Below are 22,126 nucleotides of genomic sequence, written 5' to 3' on the forward strand. Positions count from 1 at the left end.
ACAACAATAATAATGCAGTACACACATGTACAGGCTGAGTTGACAAGCTGAGTGCTGTGTATATCAACATGCTTTGGGGAGTAGAACAAGGTGTAGCTGACATCAGAAACAAAAACTGTGAAAAAATCGTCCAAAGTTAAAGCTTTACTGGCCCTTATATTTTATGAGCTGACAACTAATGAGCACTTTTAAATACTTTCGGGATTCAAATAGAAAAATGACTGTTGGTCTACAGAGCAAAATAATCTTTTAAAAATTGCTGAAAGTTACAGCTTATAGACCATTAGCTGTCTGGCAACAGACTCATAGTGGAAGGTATATGTAGAAATGAGTAATTTGGTTTTTAGAACAGACCATTTCCCAATGGGGAGCTACCATTCTCTGAATAAGCAACCTTGTGGCTTTATCATGTGTGTGTGTGTGTGTGTGTGTGTGTGTGTGTGTGTGTGTGTGTGTGTGTGAAATGAGCACAATCTCTTCAAAAAATCACGTTAAGTCAACGTATGATAATAAATATATGCCAGAATAATGATGTTATAGATTCATGGAGATCAAGACAATGACTGATATTTATTTATTCACTTTATTGATACAATATAATGTTTCTAAATCTGTGAAAAAAATATATAATTATGCAAAAGTGAATAATTAAATGATACTTCTGAAAATAAATGTTTGATAAATTTTATAATTCGCTTCTTTGGCATTCTCTATAGACAGAGCTAACACGTTAGTGGGCCTCACTGAACAATTCATAATCTTCTGTAGAACTGCAAGCAAAGTCAAAAGTCTGTTTGATAGCTTTTGTTGTACATATACATTTATAACCAAATAACAACATGTTATGTGCTGATCTTTCAAAGTTTTTAGGCTTATTTATACATTTTATCCTTAAAACTCCAGTTACTGTCATTTTTCGTATTTTCAAGTGTTTGTGCTGTTTGTAGGATACAATTTCTTGTTCTACTTCAAAATTCGCATCAAAATGCCAAGTACTCAATGTGTCAACACATTAACTGCATGCTTCTAACATCCACTGAATTTCAGTCCTGATAAAAATGTATTCATCAGCATTAACATTGCATATTGTTCATAACATATTATGGTGACAATTTCAATCCTTGTATTTTCTCATCCTCGTGGGGATCACTAAAACATAGCGGTAACTGTGACAGTCCTGTACCAATTGCACTGACTCACAGTATTACATATTACTGCATGAAAACATGGGTTTATGTGCCCGGGAACAGGTGACAATTTGCCTGATGCCAGGAGGGAAAATTTTCTCCTGCTGCAAGGGCACAATAAAACCCATGTATTCAGGCAATAATATTTTTATTACATGCTTCTTCACAGTTAATGCTACATGCAGGACATTTTCAAACAATTTCACCATTATCGACCAGTATCAAACAGATTTTAACGAAAGTCAAAATAACAGTGCACGTATGGATATTTTACATCTAGCGTTAAACGTCTACTTTTACGTCAAAAACGTCGAAGGGCTTCACTGGACCTTGTAACCATGGAAACTGGTCCGTACATCGTTCACCGGCCCGCTGACTCCGCGGATGTTCCTATTCAAATCAATGCACTGATTTGCACTCACATCGAGGCATGTAAATCACTTGACTGTGACAGACAAGTACCAATTGACTCACAATACGGTACATCACATTACAATGTAGATAATGTAGCAAAATACATTGACAGTACTACAAGTTATTGTAGAATACAAGGGAACAAAAGAGAATGATAGAAAACAAAGTTGTTTTCGATACCGAAAATACAAAACAGCAATTATAGTTTTTTTAAATATTATATTGCATGTTGAATATAGGAACAATTCCTTGGTCTACAAATAAAAGAACACACTTGCATTGAAACCATCTTTCAATATGTTCATCCTGATTCTCTGTAAACAGGTCCACAATCAGGTGCATACATGACACTGGACTTGGTGAAAGGGAGACTATAAATGACGAACAAGCTGTCCCATAAAAACTCAATGTGGAAATAGCAGCTACTCACTGCGGTAATCTCATACAATACCAAACAATAAAAGTGGCCATTATGGTAATTGTGTATGGTGTACCTGTGACGAATCTCAAACGGTTGACCTAAATCATAGCATAACTTCCTTTATGAAACCAGTCGTAAACCAAGTGAAGGAATGCTGCAATCTAATGAGATAATGTGATACTACTGAAGCTGGCATTGCGTACTGGTCCAGAGGTGACAATTCGAAAAGAGAGATGGCTCATGTTACTGATATAGCACCATTCATTATATTTGTAATACAATGACACCAATCTTAGGCACTGAGATGCCTTTGATGTAATTTAACATCATGTCATGTGTTCACTGTTTCTTTGATTATTCCAAAAAAATCATGTCATCATAGGATAATCGTGGCTTTAGTTATAACAGATATATGAAAAAGCATTAAAATACAGGTTATACTCTCAATATAAAGTGTGTAATTGCAGTGAGCAAATCTTTCCTATAATTTTGAAGTGAAGGATATTAAAATTATAATACAAATTTGACTGTGATGCTATAAGCTTCACATTGTACTTTTGTTTCAGAAGGTCAAAGAAATGTCTTTTCAAACAAAGTGTAAAATTTAAACATTGCAACTTTGGAAAATATTTTTTGTCAAAAATAGTTTAAAATTTGACATCACAAATAGGGATATAAGAGTACAGTTACTGTTTAAACTTAAAAAGAAAAAATATTAAGTGTACCGGTACTAAGTTTAAAAAAAAATGACTGAAAATTTTCAGCAAAGTTAATGATGGTAATTTGTAAAATAAAACTGATCCAAAACGGATGTTTTGGCACTACATTTCTAAAAGAAATGGCCATCTGAAAGTGAATACTATTGTAAAGTTATATATTGTAATCATTACACAAATGCACACTGATTGTCATAAGTGTTTTAAGACATGAGGAACATTAATCACCCTAACTTTCAAGAAAAACAAAAGGAACTCGGGAAATCCAACACTTTAATGTTGTTTACTCTCACACCCGGAGACTCGCATTCCACCAGTTTACAGTTTGAGCTGATCATGAAGACCAGGTGCATGGCGCTGCAAGTCGCGGATAAAATCCTTGACGGTGGTCATTGTCACTCCTGGGTTGAGGTACATCTGTAGCATCACACGGTGACCCCATGGTGGCATGATCACACCCATTGTCACATAACGATCATTGTATGCTTGGCACTGAGGAGGGTCATACAACCAGCCTTTCAAACAAATATCCATCTGTAAAAATGTTTAAAAAATGAAGAAAAATAAACATTATAAATAAAACATTCACAATTTACTCTTTTACTCATGATTAAAATTAAAGGTGGGATAATTATAAATTGCACACGACAAAACAAACTATTGAGCAGTGTCAAGTTAATAAACAGCTCATTTTCATATTAAATGAAGTTTTGTAATTATTGATGTAACTCCAAAATTACTGTGCGAAAGTTGATGAAACCTGCTACAGATATTGATCTGACAGACATCTGATTGTTCTGTGAAGCAATTAGCAGTGTAAAGTTCATTAACGTAGTATGCGGCTCGAAAGTAAAAGACTTAAAGTTGCTACAGCTATTGATATGATAGAGGTCTGATTGTACTGTGAAGCATTGAGCAATTTCACATTAAGAAATTTCTCATTTGCATATGCCATGAATTTTTGTAATTACTAATTTGACTCCAAAACTATTTTACCAAACTCGATGGAGGCAGCTACAGATATTGATCTGACATTTATCTTACTCTTCTGTGTAGCGTTTAGCCATGTGAATTTACAGCTTATTTGTATATCTGATGACCTCTTGTAATTATTAATATGAGTCAAAATTCACTGTACCAGATCTGATAACACTTATATGAAGGTGACAGATATCTGGCCTATACTGAGAAATATTAACAAGTGTCGTGTCAATGAATTGCTAAACTACAGTGATTTTATTGAAACTTGCTGAAGGTGTTTTCACCTGATTTAAACTGTACTTATAATGTTTCTTTCCTGCTCAAAATCCAAATGACAGAAGTCAAAGAAATTTAGTAAGCTTATCCTTATTTCAGCCGAGTACATATTTGTATATAAAGACCTTTTTGAATTAATTTGTGGTGAATATTGTTCATGATGTTGATCATAACACTTTCATGTGGCAAACATGTGGCAAAAGTTTAAATTTACAGACAACTGCAACATATACTGAAACACATGAGCATTTTCAGTTCATATCTTGTTCTAAATTATCTTGTTTGTTATCAGTGAAGTAGCATATCAGTGAGAAAAAATGAATTGGCTTACTGTAATGATGATACCACATACTACAGGTTAGACTTTGGTCTGCAACATGTGGGCGGCTGAACCTTCATCTCATTAGGGTAAATTAGATCACTGTACAGTACGTGTATATTTTGCTAAATTTCCTAGTATTTTTTCAAATCTATAAATTTGAAGTCCACCTTTGAGTTGATGAATTATCTTTACAAAGAAATGTTAAATGTAGCATATCTAAACATTTAATTGTGCTGACAGGGCTTATCTCAGAATAAAAATACTTGATAGTGGTTTTATTCATGCACGAGGGTGTGATCATGAGCATCACTGGGATCACTTTTGCATTTCTGACAGCTTTGTTTCAGTGAAATGCTATTCATATGCTGAGGAAAGGCATACAAAAGTAGAATCAGGAGAAACCATTATTTTGTAGGGTGTACAAACCGAATGGTAATTTATCAAAGGGTCAGCACATGTGCATGACTAAAACCATGATTAATTTCACTTGAGTTTAATACATATGAGTCGAAAAGTGAAAGACTTTTAACTTTTGCTGAAACGTTCCTGAATGAAACTTTCAAACATTCACTTACCAAATCAAGGATCAGTATTAGGGGTCACTGTCCAAAGTTTGGTACTTGAGAAATAAATTACCTAAAATTTACCAATATTTGGAATCCAAAATGGCCAGCTTCCCTTTTTTACTCTATGGGAATTAAAAAAATTTCAAAAATAAATGAGATGGTGAAAAGTTTTCTCACTTCAAGAGCTTTACCAGATATGAACTGAAAATGCTCACATGTTTCAATATATATTGCAGCTGTGTATAAATTTAAACTTTAGCCACATGTTTTCAACTTCATTGAAAGTGTTATGATCAACATCATGAACAATGTTCACAGATTAATTCTAAAAGTCATTAAGAATGCAAACATGTAATTAACTGAAATAAAAATACAAAATTTCTTTGACCGCCGTCATTGTATCACCACTGTATGTAGCAAGTATAATTACCTTTGGTCAAGTCCTTCAAGCTATATATGCCAAACTGTGAAGGTCATTATATATGCAAATGATAAATTAGCTGAGATGAAAATGCGAAATCATTTTCAATATTGTTTTACCTGGTATCATCAATGTACATAGCAAGTTTCAAGTCAATCCAGATATGTATGCCAAATTAGGAAAGTTCATTTAATATGCAAATTAGGATTTTTAAGCTGAGGTAAAAATGCTTAATGACTTTCAATAATGTTGTATCATAGTATCTTCAATATATATACCAAGTTTTGTCAATTTTAGTCTAGTCAATTCAGATATATCCCCCCTAATTAGGAAAGCTCAGTAAATATGCAAATTAGCAATTATCTTTCCTGTCATTCCTTAATACCTTTCACGGCTGATATATCTTGGTGTGATCAACATTTGTAGCAAATTTCATCCAATTGTTTGCAGTCGTTTTTAATGTATATCAGTTTTTACTAAAATCATTAACTGAGTAAAAAGTAAGCAACCCACACCCACCAAAAAGTAATCAGTCCTTATCATTAGCAAACCAAATCTGTGTACCAGATTTGATAATGATCTGATCAGCCGTTTTTGAGATATCAGGCCAACTGACAGACAGACAGACACCGCTGTGACATAAGCTCACGTGTGTGAACACATGAGCTAAAAAGTGTTTCATTATAATTTTTGTCGTTGTTGCAAGGTTCTGATGACTTACCCCAAAGCATCCACACAGCCCAAAGCAGCAAGGAGCTGTACCTTGAATATTGACTTCTGATCGTGCTCCAACTGATGCGCACAATTCAACACTGCGAAAGCAGCTGATAGGAACTGACACATAATTTAGTGTGTCATTACAGCTTGTCTGCACCTTGTAACCACCGGGTAGTTTCTTTGGATCGCCAAACTTGGAGAGAGAAGCTCCTGAAAAGCAAACAACCAGATGTGAACTGATGATGCACCTATGAAACTGATGTTTCAGAGAAAAAAGTTCAATCAAAAAATGAAAAAAATTGGTCAAAAAAGTACATGAATTGTATGCTTAGAAGCCCACAAACTACAAACAAACCTGTCAGACAAATTCTTTCAGAGAAATTGATGTTTCGACCGAAAATGAGAAAATTAAGTTACCCTTAGGCTAAATATTTATACCCTAGTTTTGTCGAAATGTGATCATCCCTGGAGAAATATAAAATAAATTTAAAAAGTAGTTGATATATGGTTCCAGAACAATGGTTCTGCTCCAGAATGACAAGCATGTTATGTGTTGTACAGACACAGTACGCCCAAAAGGTCATGTGATGGCGGTAAAAACAAATGTATGTGTTCAATTGCCTATGGAACTACATGTATATCTATGCGCGTTTTTGCACATGGGTTTGTTTGTAATTTGGTCCACTTGGAGTTCAACTGATTGATGTATGGTCTACAAATTTAAAAAAACTGGCTCGAAAAATAAACATATAAGTTAATTTTATCATCAACTTCACACCTAATCGGAGTCATCCCTATAAAGCATCACACCAAATTTGAAAACTATCGGACTAGCACCTTTCTCAAAAGTGATGTTTTCATAAACAAGGAAAAAATGAGCAATAAAAATTTAGTATGCAAATTTCATCATCATTTGAAGAAACCAGATTTAAGTCATCCTTATGGACCTATGGAAACCAAATTTGAAAGCTATCCAATAAATAATTTCAGAGAATATTGTAAAAAGCACAAATATCCAAGTTTCATTATCATTTTAATAAACATATATAAGTGAGGCCATTGCTTATTATGCAAGGTTCACTTACCAAACTCTTTTCAGGCCTTGCTTGGTTACGCACACCTTTATATTAAATTTCAGTTCAATCTGATAAACAGTTTGTGAGAAAATGTGTTCACAGAGAGACAGTAGTATGACATACTGAAAGCCTCACTAGCTGTAACTCTTGAAATTTGTTGACCTAAATATATTTCCCTTGGTTCTCTTCTGGTTTTCCCTGAATTCCACTCTGTGAAGGGACATGGGGCTTTAATGCTTTACGAAACCATTCGTTTGTGAAACATTTGACAATCCAAATTTTAACGGTCATAATGATTTCCCGCCAATTTCAAAAATTGGTAATATTTCAAAGGAAACAGAACATACAATGTCACATATGAAAACATTCACCCCTATGCATTACATTGGACTATACTCTGTGCAGTTTATGTGAAGATTTCAGTGCAGATACGCACATGCGATTTATTGTTTTGGCAAACATCTAATCTCTATGTAAAAATTGCACTAACAGTCCCAGCGGGTAGTGAATTATAAGTGTATACACAAACCTAAATTAGTAGATGCTCACAAACTTATGTCAACTATAATGCTAAAAGATACAGCTAGTGGCCAGTGTGTAGATATGGGAAATAAAAATGAAATCAATGTAAAAGTAACGATTTCGATAGTTTATGCTCGATCAGGTCATGTGACCACATTTTCTGGTCTCTGATAAATGATGAATGGTGATAAGCATAATGCCTGGTGATAATTATGGGAGTTACACGGTCAAAGAATAATAAATAATAGACTGTGTTGATTAAGTAATGTTTAGTTTCTTTAATTGAGGCTTCAGTTACGCTTTAATGATAATTAATGTAATAAAAAAGTGTTGATACAAACACTATTTTGCAGTGTGGTCTATACTACCGGTAATATCATACAGTAAGCTATACAACCAAAAACTTGTACTTTTTAAAGTAATAAATCAACACATATTGAAGGAAATACAATAGATACAATTATTTACCTGCAGTGTTCTCAGCTGATAAGAGGAGTAGTCTCTGAGTAGTTAGAAAGGCACGTCCCTGTCTCATTGGCGGTTTCTCGGTTGGTTTGCCAAACTCATCCAGAAAAGAAACGAAACTGTAGTAAATGTACTGGTTATTTACCAGGAGACTCTCACCATCAAAGAGCAAACCTACAGTACATTGAGGAGTTGATGAAGACAGAGAGAAAAAGACAAGTTGAGGGTGATTCTCTATTATTATCAGCAAAATTGAAACTTTGCCCCTAAATGTCTCTTTTAATCCAATTCTTTTAAGTAAGGCAAATATGGTTTTGGAAATTATTCTAGAATAGTTGCACAAGGTTTGAAACTTTTGAAGTAATGTGGATATATTTTCTTATTAAAAATTGTCATGGAATTCGCTGAGAAATATCATTCTTGAAGGAAAACAAATATTATGAGGTTGTCCAATTCAAAAGTTCAGAGACCAAAAAAAAGTGAACTTTCATAGAACAGTCTTGCTGCGAATCCGTAGCCTTTGCCACTCGGGTAGCTTGGTCATTGGAGTGGCCCCACTCCCAAAAGAACATGTCAAGGAGTGGCAGGGCTCGTTTTCGCAGCAAAGAACAGTCATAACATTACGTGCTGACATTTGAGCAAGCAAGGAGTTACCCGAGGTGGCTAACCTTTCACTAGCATGCACAGCTGTGGAAGAGAAAAGAATTTGCTTGTATTGACTTACTAGCAAGAAGGTCTTCATAAGACAGATTATCGTGCATTCCAGAAAAAGTTCTGACTGTTTCTTGGTACATCTGACTGGTTCGTTCTGAGATCAGAGACTGCAGTCTGGCTCGACTCATGTGGATATTAGTTTCACTTAATACCATACTTGATGCTGGGTCATACATTGTGTGGTTGAATATTCTTGGTACATTTGGACATGCCACGCGTTGGCTGGTGCTACCAGGTCCCGTTGTAGCCACATCGGTAACCTGCCGAAAGTGACCAGTATTTGCAATGGGTAAAATATAATTTGGAAATAAAATTTCATGATTTCCAACAAGGAAAGAAAACACTTTTGTTGAAGAGTATCTAACACGTGATGTCTGACTGAGAAAGAGAAACGTCCCTGAGCCTCAGGGACAGATATTTGGACTCTGAAACTTTCACATACTTTACTTTGTTCATAACATGTGCGGCTTATTTTGAAGCTCACGAGTAAACATAATTTTCACCAGCTTACTTTTGTGAAAATCGAAAATTTTATTTTGCCCCACGAAATCAACATACTAATTGCAGCCACTTTTAATTTCAAGCGTCGATCTGTAGAAAAGTATGGGTAAATTTGTTTCTCTAGTACCTAATATTGCATGATGACTCCTGATTTTCATTATCCTTCAAAATTTCATACAGAAAGTTTAAAAAAGTTTAAGACTTTCAGTTTTGAGGCGTGTCAAAGTGAAACCTTCACATAAGACTCTTTTCACACTTGTTGAAGTGAATAGTAGTATTTCTGACCAAAATAATTTTTCAAAGTATTTTTACCTAAAAAGTCCATTTTCTACTTTATACCTAATTTTTCTGAGTATTTCAAAAAAGAAATGATGCAGATGTAGCCAATAACAACACTGAAGTGCAATAATTTCAATATCGAAGCATTCTTAAGGTACAGCCAATGTATTAAAACTACATTTGACACTGTCGAACAGATTCCTGCATTTGCCACCAACTTCCCATCAAAATATGCATTGTAGACTGTCCTCCTCGCCATCAGTGTGTGGCAAATATGTCATAGTACACCTTATTTTCAACCTTCTGACAATCCGTAGACGATTGTGAGATTGTTAGTTTGAGGACATGCAAGCTGTTCTTGAGAAATAGACCAATGAGTCTTGAATAACATGTCAACCTCAGTAATGCTGTGTTTACATCAAGAATGTTAAACTAATGAAACCTGAATGATCTGTATAGGTATGTGTTGTGCTACATTGATTAACGATGGATTTTTAGTTTGCATGCAAACAGGCAATGCATGACTTTACTTTAGTATACAAAGCCTAAATAAATGGCTTGAAAAGTCACTCACTTGACCACTGATTTCGTCAAATTTTTATTATCTTAAAGTGAGTTATTTAAGTCAGAACCTTGATAAATACTTAATTTACGTTGGGCAAAATTCTTCGATTGTAATCTTGAATTCCACGCATAGACAGAACAGGTGATTCTACCTGAAAATTGTCTGAAATATGTGCCCAACAATAGCTCTTATAAACCGAAAATCTTACTATCCTGTAAAGCAAATTATTCTTTGACATTCAGATCATATATGATCAATATGATTTAAATTCATGGCTTAATTGATACTTGAAAGCAGTCATTTTGTCCCTCTGTAATAACAGTGAAATCATTCAAATTACGATTCAATCACTGCATGCTGTGCTATTTATATTCAAAGGTGATTGGTTTCCTCCAATGCTAACCAAAATTTCTTCAAGCCTGGTTAACTAAAATATTGAAATATTATTTTCAGGAAAATGCCAGAGAGATCATGTTCCTTTTATCAAAAATATTGGCAAAAACTGGAGCCATCATTGACAATTGCGTTTTTCAGAACTACCTTGTGTAGATCAACTGAAATAATCTCCAGGTCTATTTAGGCAGTATTTTAACAATGCAGGCTGTCTTCTCCAAAATGAATAACTATAATGACCTGAAGATAAAACAAACATAGGGCAAATGTCCCTTAAACTACTATAGCCGTCGATGGTATAGAGGGCACACATAGCATGATACAAGATATAATGAATGCGGAGGTCCTTTGGCAATACAAGTGTATATTCTCATGGCAGAAGAATTGTTTCAATTTGCCTCATACTTACAGACCCCTTTATACACAGACATTCATCAATAGCAAGCAGAGAAAACTGCCATCTACGCCTATAGTGTCTTAGCCATCTGTCTCTCATACTAGGTGTACACTTACAGGCAGTAAACATTTCATCACAATTTCAATATATCACACTAAGATAAACCCTAGGAACCTGGATGCCAAGTATCAAAGCTGTTAAACGGGTAGTTTTTGAGAAACATATTTTTCCACCCAAAATGGCAAAAATTGCCCCAAAATTACAAAATTGTAGATTTCACCATAGTTTCAAGATATCACATTTAGTTCATCCGTAGGAACCTGAACACGAAACTGTTGATATCAAAGCTATCAGACGAGTAGTTTTTTTAAGAAACAAATTTTTTAACCAAAATGGCAAAAACTACCTCAAAAATACAAAATTCTAGATTTCATCTACATCTGAATATATCATATTTCGATCATCCCTATGAACCTGTATACCAAAATCAAAGTTATCAGACGAGTATTTTTGAGAAACAAATTTTTTGACCAAAAATGGCAAAAATTGCCCCAAAAATAAAAAATTGTAGATTTCATTCTTATTTAAATATATCATATTTGATCATCCCAGGACATGCTGGACAGATAGCCATCCAAATAGCTTCTATAGACTATAGTCTATAGAAGCTAAAAATGAAGGTAAATCATTTAAATTTCCATACACACATGTTAGCAAATGCATTTTTTACTTCTAAACTACCTTTTTACTTCAGAATCTAAAGTTAGGCAATAACCATGCCGTTATTTTCGTCTCCCATCAGAATCTTTGACAATTTTTAGAAGACATAAATCTAATGGTTGAACTGACAACTTTCTTTAAGATACAACATGCACTGAACGTTATGTTGGCTTTGCTACAGTTTTGCTCACAATGTCGAGACAATCGGTCTTGCATAATGAGTGAACCATTGATGGAGCTACAACAGACAATAGGTTGCATTTAATTGGCATTACCTTTGACAGTAAACGTAAAATCTAATTTGCATGTCGCATTTTTGCATCTACAGATTGTAAAGCCAGCATGCAGATGACATCATTGTGCACACCCACAGCATTACTTGTTGGTTTCCTGTGTTAAACAAAAGCATTCTCCTTATCCTATAAATTGCACGCATGTATATGCTGTATTTGAACTTATAAGCTTACACTCAGTCAGTCTATCAGAATGAAAGTACCTGGTGATGCTGGGACATACTTGACAGTAAAAGTTCTTCTGGCTGCAAGAAGAATGGACCAATAAACATATTAAAGTGTATAGTAAAAGGCTAGTAGCTGTAACTTTTTGTTTTGTTTTGTTTTTTTCAGTTGTTGACTTTACATGTAATGTCAACTGCAGTTTCTTCCCAAAGCATGTTGAGATACACAGTATTCAGTTTGTCAACTCAGGCTTACATGAACATGTGCACACTGCATTATTATTGTTGAACAGGTGAATTCTTGTCCAGACTGGAATTCAAACAATAACGGTGCATTTTGCACATATAGTTGCTGCACTGATAAACTAAATAGTGGGTGTTTAATATGCTTTGGGGAGTGGACACATAAAACTAAAAAAAGTGGGAAAAAATCATCAAAAGTTACAGTTACTTGCCATTTTCAACACGAAAACCTTAACACCACCTAAAATGGCACAATAAAAATCGAAATAGATCATAAACAGATCACAATAAATAGATCACTACATACAGAAATCAAGGTGGCCAAACTTAAATTCAGGAAGAGGGTAGAAAGTGAGTTCAGTAATATGAATTCAAGGAAAAAGAAAAAAAAAAAAAGATGTCCGGTCAAAGCGTTGTACAATCAACGTAATCTTTATCTGATCCCTAATCATTGGCTTCAGATATTAAAGTGGCACTCCCACTTGGTAACATTTTTAAAACACATTTTTTAATGCCAACGGTCGATATTTGACGTGGCGACTGCGCGTGGATCACGAGATATCGATAAAAACATATCCTCAAAAAAGTTAAAGTTTGAATTCCGGTTGCCCACCTAAATTCAGCTTCCGAAAATCGAACGTTTGGCACTGGGGCCATTGTCAACTATTAAAGCTATGGAGTACGAGTCTACGCTAACGTTGCTGTACGCCACAGTACCAATCGCGTCGGTGATCGGTCATGCCCGTGGGTGAAAGCCTGGTCTTACTGACTCGGAGAATCTCACACCCCCAAGGACCTGGGATCAGATTTCTAACACGCGTTGAGGATATTTTGTCTCACACGAGCAGCAGGCGAGTGTGAGACAAAATATCCTCAACGAGTGTGAGAAATCTGATCCCAGGTCCTTGGTGTGTGAGATTCTTTTTCTCACATGACCACAAAATGCGTTAAATTCATATTGGACACGTACAATATTATCAAAAATCGTGACAACTCTGTCGTCTGCCGCTGTACTTTGACCTGCTTACTTTGTAGTTCTAGTCCGTGTGTTACTCGTCGTGCCATTGGATAACTTTTTGCGCGTGGAACAAAACAGACTGCTTGTCATCCAATCAGAGGTCTCGTAATATTTACTGCAGAGTGTGGGACGGTTTCTGAGAGTGTGGGATCAATTTTCCCCACGCCCTCGATCCCGCACTCCCAGCAGCCAGGAATGTGAGAAAACAAATTCTCACGTCCCCAGTGCGCTGGGAGTGTGAGAACACCAGTGTGAGATCAATTTGTTCTCACACTCAGTATTGTTGCGCGAACGAACACTTCGTATGTGAAACGAATGTTGATTATAGAAATAACGGACGACGCGCTGACCATTAACGTTTATTTATGGGCAAGGGCGAGAGGAAAGCCAAAAATTAACGGGCGAGGCTTGCCGAGCCCGTTAATTTGGCTTTCCTCTCGCCCGCGCCCATAAATAAACGTTAATGATCAGCGCGGAGTCTGTTATTTCAATTATATTATCAACGAACCCCGAAAAACCGTCAAAATTTACGAACATTTCCCGTGCGAACGACAACGGAGCCCCAGAACCTGTCAGTGAGTAGTGCGCGCGCTGCAAAAATTTTGCAAATCCGGAGATTTGTTTGAAAAAAGCGTCTAAACTTAGCCCACAAATGCTCCATTTTTATTTTGTGGTTGATTATGATAGTCGTACAAATCACAATTGTCATTTTAGCCGTAAAGTTACTATGTTCACGATATTATTCATATTCACGGGCATGAAAACGAACCATTACTGCGTATTTGTGGGCAGTCACGTGGTTCAGCTCGACCAATTAAAACGCTATGGACAGGGCATGGTAATATAATGATCAATTCTGCTCAGCGCCTAGTTCTCTGTACGAATTATTTGACGAATAGAACATCGCGTAATGTACAACTGGCACCATAGCAGACAGACGACTGAACCGCAGAGTGAACAGGTTGTTCTAGATTTGAGTACGGTCAGCGTCGGCAACAAATACACGGAGGATGATCGCTTTTATGTTGTAACGGGAGAATTCAGGCCATTACAAACCTATCGGCTGTTTACGCTCGTCGACATATTTTCTGGAGAAGAACTGACTTGACAGCGATACAGTTAGCAAAAGACTTCGATGAGCGAGCCATCTGCACACGAGGCTGTAGCAGACGACAGCGTCCACGCAATGTCATCAACAGATGGCCACCAGAGCTGTTTCGCAACATTTTCCTCAGATGACCTGGAGAATTTGTGGCTGACCAACAAAACAAAATTGCCATATCGGTAACATACATGTTAACGTGTTTTTGATATGCGCATCAATGAAAGGAACTTCATTTTTCTGTGCGGAACAAGAGCAAACGAGTGCTGGTTCCGATAGTATAAACCCACCACAATAAAATGCAATTTTCTAAAGATATTGGAGGGACGTGAGAAAAATAATCCCACACCCCAATGGGTTGGGATGGAATGTCTCACACTCGTTGGGGAATTCTGTCTCACACTCGCCTTCGGCTCGTGTGAGACAGAGTTCCCCAACTCGTGTGAGACATTCCATCCCTTAACCCGTTGGGGTGTGGGATTCTATTAGTTTGCTGATTCCAACAAAGTTCGCATAGGTGACTAGCACAGATATGTGCGGTTGATACATAGCGGCCGCGGTATGCGTGCATAATGTCCACTGTTGCATGTTAATGAAAGAAAAATGACATCATTTGCGATAAGTGCTCTTGCCCTATATTGAACTTGCCTTGCACTGAAAGAAAGGTATTTTACAATCGAAGTTTGTGCCTAAATTATGTACCCCATAAAAAGTATGAAAAGGTGAAAAACACAATTTAAGAATGTCCAATGTGATATTAAAGAACACATTTCAATACTTACAGTTTTGACTACATATGTATAATATTAAACACTGGCTATGGAAAGTGAAGAATGGTGTTTCACAAGTAAAGGTGCTCATGATAAGAACACTGAAACAACCGAATAAACTCAAAAGATAATATTTTTATTTAACTGTATCTAGCACAGGCAGTGAAACACATCCCATTAATAAAGCAGGGTACAAAATTTCCAACTTCTCGAAAGGGGGTGATAACGACGGCAACCTTTCTGTTCCTTTGAATTTTGCTGTGATAAAAACAAGGTGTTTTGATTTGGTTGGGCACTACCAGATACCTGACCAAATTTTTTGTATCAGAATGTATTTCAGCTGAACGGAGTCAGCGAAATTAAGATGGCCTGTCACAAAATTGCGTTCATAGTATGAGCGGAGACAAAAAAGATATGATGTATTTCTTGCCCAAGCGGAAGCAGTAACAGTAACTAATTGTAAGAATCCCAAACGACCCAACGCTCAACCGTGACGTACTTGAAAAGGGTCACATCAGGTCACTACGTAATTCTACAACGATATTATGACAGGTTTAATACATGCCGTACGGAGATAGCCATTGTAATGTAATGGGCAATTTAATGGCTAAACCCGTTGCCTATCATAAAACAATAACATCTGTACTGCATCGTCGACTCCCAAAATCTGCAGTGTACTAAATCTAGCTATAAAAATCAGAACACTGCGATACTCATCATACAATAGAGCTGCGAGCCCTGATCCTTGAGAATGAATCACAGTGACTCATTAGTGAGGCATAAGGAAAGCTGCAGTTCCCTTTGTGCTGATAATATCGCAACTAAAAACACTGCTTCAATATATATCATAGTTATTTACACCGCATGCTGTTCCGTTTTTAGCATCTATATGGCGGCGCACACGAACGTCCGAACACTATGGGATGGGTCCTGTACAGGCTAGGCGCTCGACTTCACGTACAGTGCATGGAGACACTGGTAACGTCACAGGTCGATTAGGCATTATTTGTGATGATTTTTCCTATTATTATCATCAAAAATTATTATGAATATTAATAAATTATTAATATGATTGTTACAGAATATTTAAACTTTTTATTTACAAAAAATGTCGTCTACTTTGTGTAAAAACCGTCTGGAAGCCCTGTTGTTGTGATAATTATGATTATTAATAAATTATGATTATGATTAATAAAGTCATATTTTACACATTGTAATCTGCTTATGTGAACAACCCTCTGGAAACCCTTATATAGTTTCACAATCTATTCCAAAATATATAAGTGACATAATTATCATTCATATTAATAGTTTATTAATATTCATAAAAATTTCTGATGATAATAATAGGAAAAAATCATCTGAAATAATGCGTCATCGACCTGTGGTTACGTCAGCTTCAATGATCAATCACCTGAATGATAATTTTAATAGTGGGATACATACTCAGGTCCTGCGCTTTCGGATTGCCAGTGCACGAGGGTAAAAAATGTATTTGAAATCCAAAAGCACATGCTTCGTAAAACTGAGGCATTGCAAGTGTTGAAGAAGGGACTCTATTCCCGGGCTAACACTATTCCATGCATTGCCTAAATGGAATTTCAAGTATTTGAGCACTGTGGATCCAGTACTCATCTGCAGTGTTCAAATCCAAGCACTGGCAATGTACGGATGGAATTCACCTTTCATTCATACGAATTCATACCTTGTACATTTCATCAGCCATGTTAATGTTGAAGGCAAGTCCACAACCACCACTGTTGACTTCTTCGTACAAAAGCTCCCTTGTTGAGGCACCGTCCGTCCACGCTCAAAGGTCACCCACCCAAGCAGAAAGTGGTTTGACAATGGAGAAACTGAACTATGACGATGCTACGATGTATTCACGCAATGCGTACTGTAATTTGAACACTTGCAATGCGTCATGTCTTCTGCGCATCAGAAACGAAAGTCTATAGTAAATTTACATTTTCGTTTAATTTTTCGGCAGCATCAGTAGCCAGAATTCCTTCCGGAATTCCGACAAGCTCATTGATAAAAAATATGTAAAATCCCTCTTGAAATATTTACTCTTAATGATTTTCGCATATTTAGCTAGGGGTGTACCATTTCATATTGCTGAGGGCTGTTTAATTCTCGAAAAAAACGTCAGTAATACGTAAAACGCGAACAGAGATATGACTCTTTAGAAAAATTTGACAGACAATAGAAGTTCGTTTGAATCTCGGCAATCATGCGTGTAACGCAATTGTGTTCAGTAGAGCCTAGCGTACGGTGACAATTGCACGCAAGTGTTCGGCTCATCCTATTAGGCACAAGCTATGGTCTCTCCACAAAACCGTGGCCTAATTTTCAGTGATGACTCTGTATTTATCTAATACCATATTAAATCTAGTGTTAGGAGAGTATAACAGACAGTCAAGTAGCTACACAAATATGATCACTTGCCAGCAGAGATCACTTACCAAAATAATGAAGAGAGAATGCGAATCTATCTGACCTCGTTAAATTTCGAATATTTGAAATTCCATGAGAATATCTTACAAATTAAGTTCGATAAAGTTTAGCTAGCGCTTAAAAATATGAAGGCAACACTTGGCCGTTCAGATGACTTTTGAACGAAATAAATAGGAAACAAGCGACCAAACGGCCGATACAGCTCCGCTGTGTTATGTTGAAAATAACTATTTGTGACACATGTGTTGATGAAGAAGGAGGAAATCTCATTTCAGTTACCTAAAGAAATGGCAAAACAATTAGCTGCAAAAATACACAATTGAAGATTTCATCAGAATTTGAACATATCACATTAAGATTATCTCTAAGAACATGTCAACTAAAGCTATCAGACGAGTAGTTTTTGAGAAACAAATTGTTTGATCAAAATGGCAAAAATGCCCCAAAAAGAACAAATTGCAGATTTCATGATAATTTCAATATTTCATATTGAAATAATCCCTAGGAACTTGTATACCAAATATCAAACCTAACAGATGAGCAATTTTTGAGAAACACATTTTTTGACCGAAATGGCAAAAATTGACCCAAAAAACAAAATTGTAGATTTCATCATAATTTGAATATATCACATTTTGATCATTCCTGTGAAACTTAATACCGAATATTAAAGCTGTCAGACAAGTGGTTTCGGGAAATAAATTTTTGACCACAAATGACAAAAATTCCCCCCCCCCCCAAAAATAAAACAAATTTGTATATTTCTGCACAACTGGAACAAATCTGAAATAGGTCATTCCTAGGGACCTACATGCATTAAATAATATCTCATATAGATTATAGAGTCTGCCGAGGCAGTACTGTGACCATGCATCAAATTACTGCACAATATTACTGCAGTGTAACTATATTGACCATATTGCTTGGGGTCTTTGCTACAACTGCGTGAATTTGGCATAAATACTGGTAATAATTTAGGATTCGAATGCTGTAGAGTACTTTTGTAAGTATACAATAATGACAAAAATATTCACTTTTATCTAGACTATTCGTAATCATATATTAATTAATAACAGGGTGTGTACAACAACTGCACGAATTTGCATGAAAACTGATAATCATTTAGGATTCAAGTGCAGTAGAAACTTTTAATTTTGTAGGCATACAATAATGACAGAAATATTAAATTTTATCAAATGTTCATAATCATAAATGTATTAATCGTTTTACACTCTTGGTATGACTGATAATGCCTTGTACCGCTGTGGATAGGTGAATGCTATTCTGTTCCATTTTACACAGTGCTTTTGCATGGGACTCCTATTCAATGCCGACGTCGTTACAAAACATAGAAAAATTGTGCGAGTGTCTGCCTTGAATTAAGTCAAGCTATTGCCTCCATAAATTCTAAATGTTTATTATCCATCTTAAAAAATCTTCATAAATTCAATATATGAGAATTATCGGTCAAAGTAGACTTTCAGCGTTCAATGCGTTCAATGTCCGGACCTCTCTCATCATTCCTGTATACATTTATGCGATTGCAGACAAGCGAAGCGATAGAAGTGGATCACAATTTGCACAAATGACTTTTATGACAAGTGAAGTCTTCTGCTCGGGAGGTTTGAGAAGTTAGTTTATGACAAACGGTGATAAAAATATAGGTAAATTTATCAAGCAGGAAAATTTTATCGATATTTCAGCACATCATAGCACATCAAAAGCATACACTGTTTCCCACGATTGTCTACATGTCTACTGTCTATACGTGATGTATGTATTCATTCATTAGAGACAACCCTTTCTTTTACCCAATGTCTGTCCTCAAATTTAATGTCATCTATCCTGTGCTCACATAGAATACTACTTGTTATTTTTAGATGTGCAGTTGTTAGCCAATGACATGTAATTAACTCAAGAACCGTATATTAAAAAGTGGTAATTACGAAAAAAATATGTATTGCATGCTTCCACATGTGGTAAAAAATTGATGCAGGACAGACAATAGAAAATATTGGTGCCACAGTGGCGGGAATTTGCTGCCATACCCATTTTCTCCAGCCCCCTCCCCCAGATATCAAATCATTCTCCCATACATACGCTGGACCTTCGCGCACTGCCAATCAGAACGCGCAGGACCTGAGCCATTCCTAAAACTGAGGCATTGCGAGTGCTGAAGAAGGGACTCTATTCCCGGGCCCTCACTATTCCATACATTGCCTCCATGGAATTTTAAGAATTTGAGCACTGTGGATCAAGTACTCATCTGCAGTATTAAAATCCAAGCACTGGCAATGTACCGATGGAATTCACCGTTCATTCATACGAATTCATACCTTGTACATTTCATCAGCCATATTGAAAGCAAGTCCACGACCACGACTGTTGACTTCTTCGTACAAAAGCTCCCTTGTTAAGGCACCGTCCCTGCACACTGCAGGCCAACCACCCAAGTAGAAGTGGTTTGACAATGGAGAAACTAAACTGAGACGATGCTACAATGTATTCACGCAATGCGTGTTGTAATCTAAACACGTGCAATGCGTAGTGTTTCTGCGCATCAGAAACGAAAGTCCACAGTAAATTTATATTTTCGTGGAATTTTTCGGCAGCAACAGTAGCCACAATTCCATCCGGAAGTCAGATAACCTCATTGATAAAAAACATGTGAGATCCCTCTTGAAATATTAACATTTAATAATTTCAGCGTATTATCCTAGGGGTGAACCATTTGAAGTGGTTGAGGGGCTGTTGAATACTCGAAAAAACATCAGTAACGCGAACAGAGATATGTCTCTTCGGAAAATTTTGATAGACAATAGAAGTTTGAATCTCGGCAATTATGCAAGTAACGCAATTGTGTTGAATTGTTTGTACGTTGGTTGTCCAGGTTGACTTCAAAAGTCGATAAAAGTGGAGCTGCAACGTATACGGTGACATTTGCACATCCTATTAGGCACAACCACTGTCCCTCCAAAAAACAGTGGCTCTGTTTCCAGTGGTGACTCTATATTTATCTAATACCATATAATAACTGGTGTTTATTCCCGAAAGAACGAATAAGAGGGTATAACAGGTAGCCAAGTAGTCATCAGTACAGTCATGAGTGCTTACCAGCAGAGATCAATTACCAAAAATGAGGAAAGAATGCCTCGTTAAATTTCGATTATTTAAAATTCCATGAAAACATCTTACAAATTAAGTACAATAACTTTAATCCAGCGCATAAAAGAAAACACGAAGGCGACACATAGTCGTTCTGGTGACTGTTTGAACGAAATCAATATCAAAAAAGTTGAGCTAACTTGGCACTTGCTTGCAGAATAATAGTCATCATTAAGATACAACTAAGCTTGATAGGTCAATGCTATTCTGTTCGATTTACACAATGAGTTTTTTTGCATGGGACTGTTACTCAATGCTGACGTCCTTAAAAAGCATTGAAAATTGCGAGCCTGGGATCAAGTCAGCTGTTCCAAGAACCCCAATCATTTCCTATTCATACAGTAAGACCATAGGCAGGAAACTTTTCAATTCCAATAGGGTCTTGAAGAACTTGGATACCAGCAACACCACTTGCAATTGCATATCATCTCCCTTTTGTTACAAACCTCTTGGTCATGTAATAACCGGTGACTTTAACATCATTGATAATAACAAACTTAGGCTAGGCTCTAAATATCGTGAGCCACCTAAGGTAAACTGGAACTTAATTTTAAGACCATTATGGATGCTGCAGAATTTTTTGCAAGGAAATGAGCAGCACTTGAAGAAGTTGACGTAGAATGCCTTTCGGACTGGTTAAGTGCTGTCCGAGAAAAAGTAAAAGCCCACATTGTACGTCTTTGTTCTTCAAATAAAGTCATCAACACAAGATCAACCTTTGGAGATTCTGTAGTACGCAAATGTCTAGGTGCCTTGCATGATGAATATGTTGTCGTACCTGCAGACAAAGCCACTAACAACATTATTTTTGTCTGCAGGAGCTTTTACCTTCAGTGCTAGTGAATGAATTGAAACTTCATTCAGATGAGAGAAATAACACATACTCTCTTTCGACCTCATGCGAAGAAGACATTTTGCTTAATCATGCATCTGTGTTGAGAGAGTTTGGCATATCCCTAGCCAGTGATGACAATGTACTGCCACACCTGTACTGGATTCCCAAGATCCATAAGAACCCTTATATAAACAACGGTTCATACCAGGTGCCAGCAAGTGTACAACCATAGACCCTCGAGAAATATTTTCTCGATGGTCTATGGCACAACAAAACGTTTATCACATCTATTGACCATGATTTTGACTACCATCAAAAATGGTCGTGTTCGCTATTGTGATAAAGTTTATGAGACCAGTGGATTAAATCAAATGTGGATATTAAAGAATTCGAAAGAATTATTACATACTTTACAGTGTACGAAAA

The 22,126-nt window shown here is 36.4% G+C and overlaps 1 protein-coding gene across 6 annotated transcripts; it reads right to left on the reverse strand.

Moving 5' to 3' along the window:
• Nucleotides 1-538: 538 nt before the first annotated feature.
• LOC139149079 (uncharacterized) lies at nucleotides 539-20,216 on the reverse strand. 6 transcript variants are annotated; one of them, XM_070720616.1, is made up of 6 exons: nucleotides 16,949-17,147; nucleotides 12,150-12,191; nucleotides 8,809-9,058; nucleotides 8,088-8,258; nucleotides 6,026-6,231; nucleotides 539-3,272 (listed from the first exon to the last, which is right to left on the reverse strand). In XM_070720616.1, the coding sequence occupies exons 1-6, from the start codon at nucleotides 16,967-16,969 to the stop codon at nucleotides 3,057-3,059; spliced, it is 906 nt and encodes a 301-aa protein (XP_070576717.1). In that variant the 5' UTR covers nucleotides 16,970-17,147; the 3' UTR covers nucleotides 539-3,056. The 6 variants fall into 6 exon arrangements, with proteins under 6 accessions (XP_070576717.1, XP_070576718.1, XP_070576721.1 ...); XM_070720617.1 differs by lacking the exon at nucleotides 16,949-17,147 and adding an exon at nucleotides 20,037-20,216 and having other exon boundaries at nucleotides 540-3,272; XM_070720620.1 differs by having other exon boundaries at nucleotides 540-3,272; nucleotides 12,121-12,191; nucleotides 16,949-17,148.
• Nucleotides 20,217-22,126: the final 1,910 nt, after the last annotated feature.

The sequence above is a fragment of the Ptychodera flava genome, chromosome 14 (genome assembly GCF_041260155.1).
Source record: "Ptychodera flava strain L36383 chromosome 14, AS_Pfla_20210202, whole genome shotgun sequence".
In the NCBI taxonomy this organism is placed as follows: Eukaryota; Metazoa; Hemichordata; class Enteropneusta; family Ptychoderidae; genus Ptychodera; species Ptychodera flava.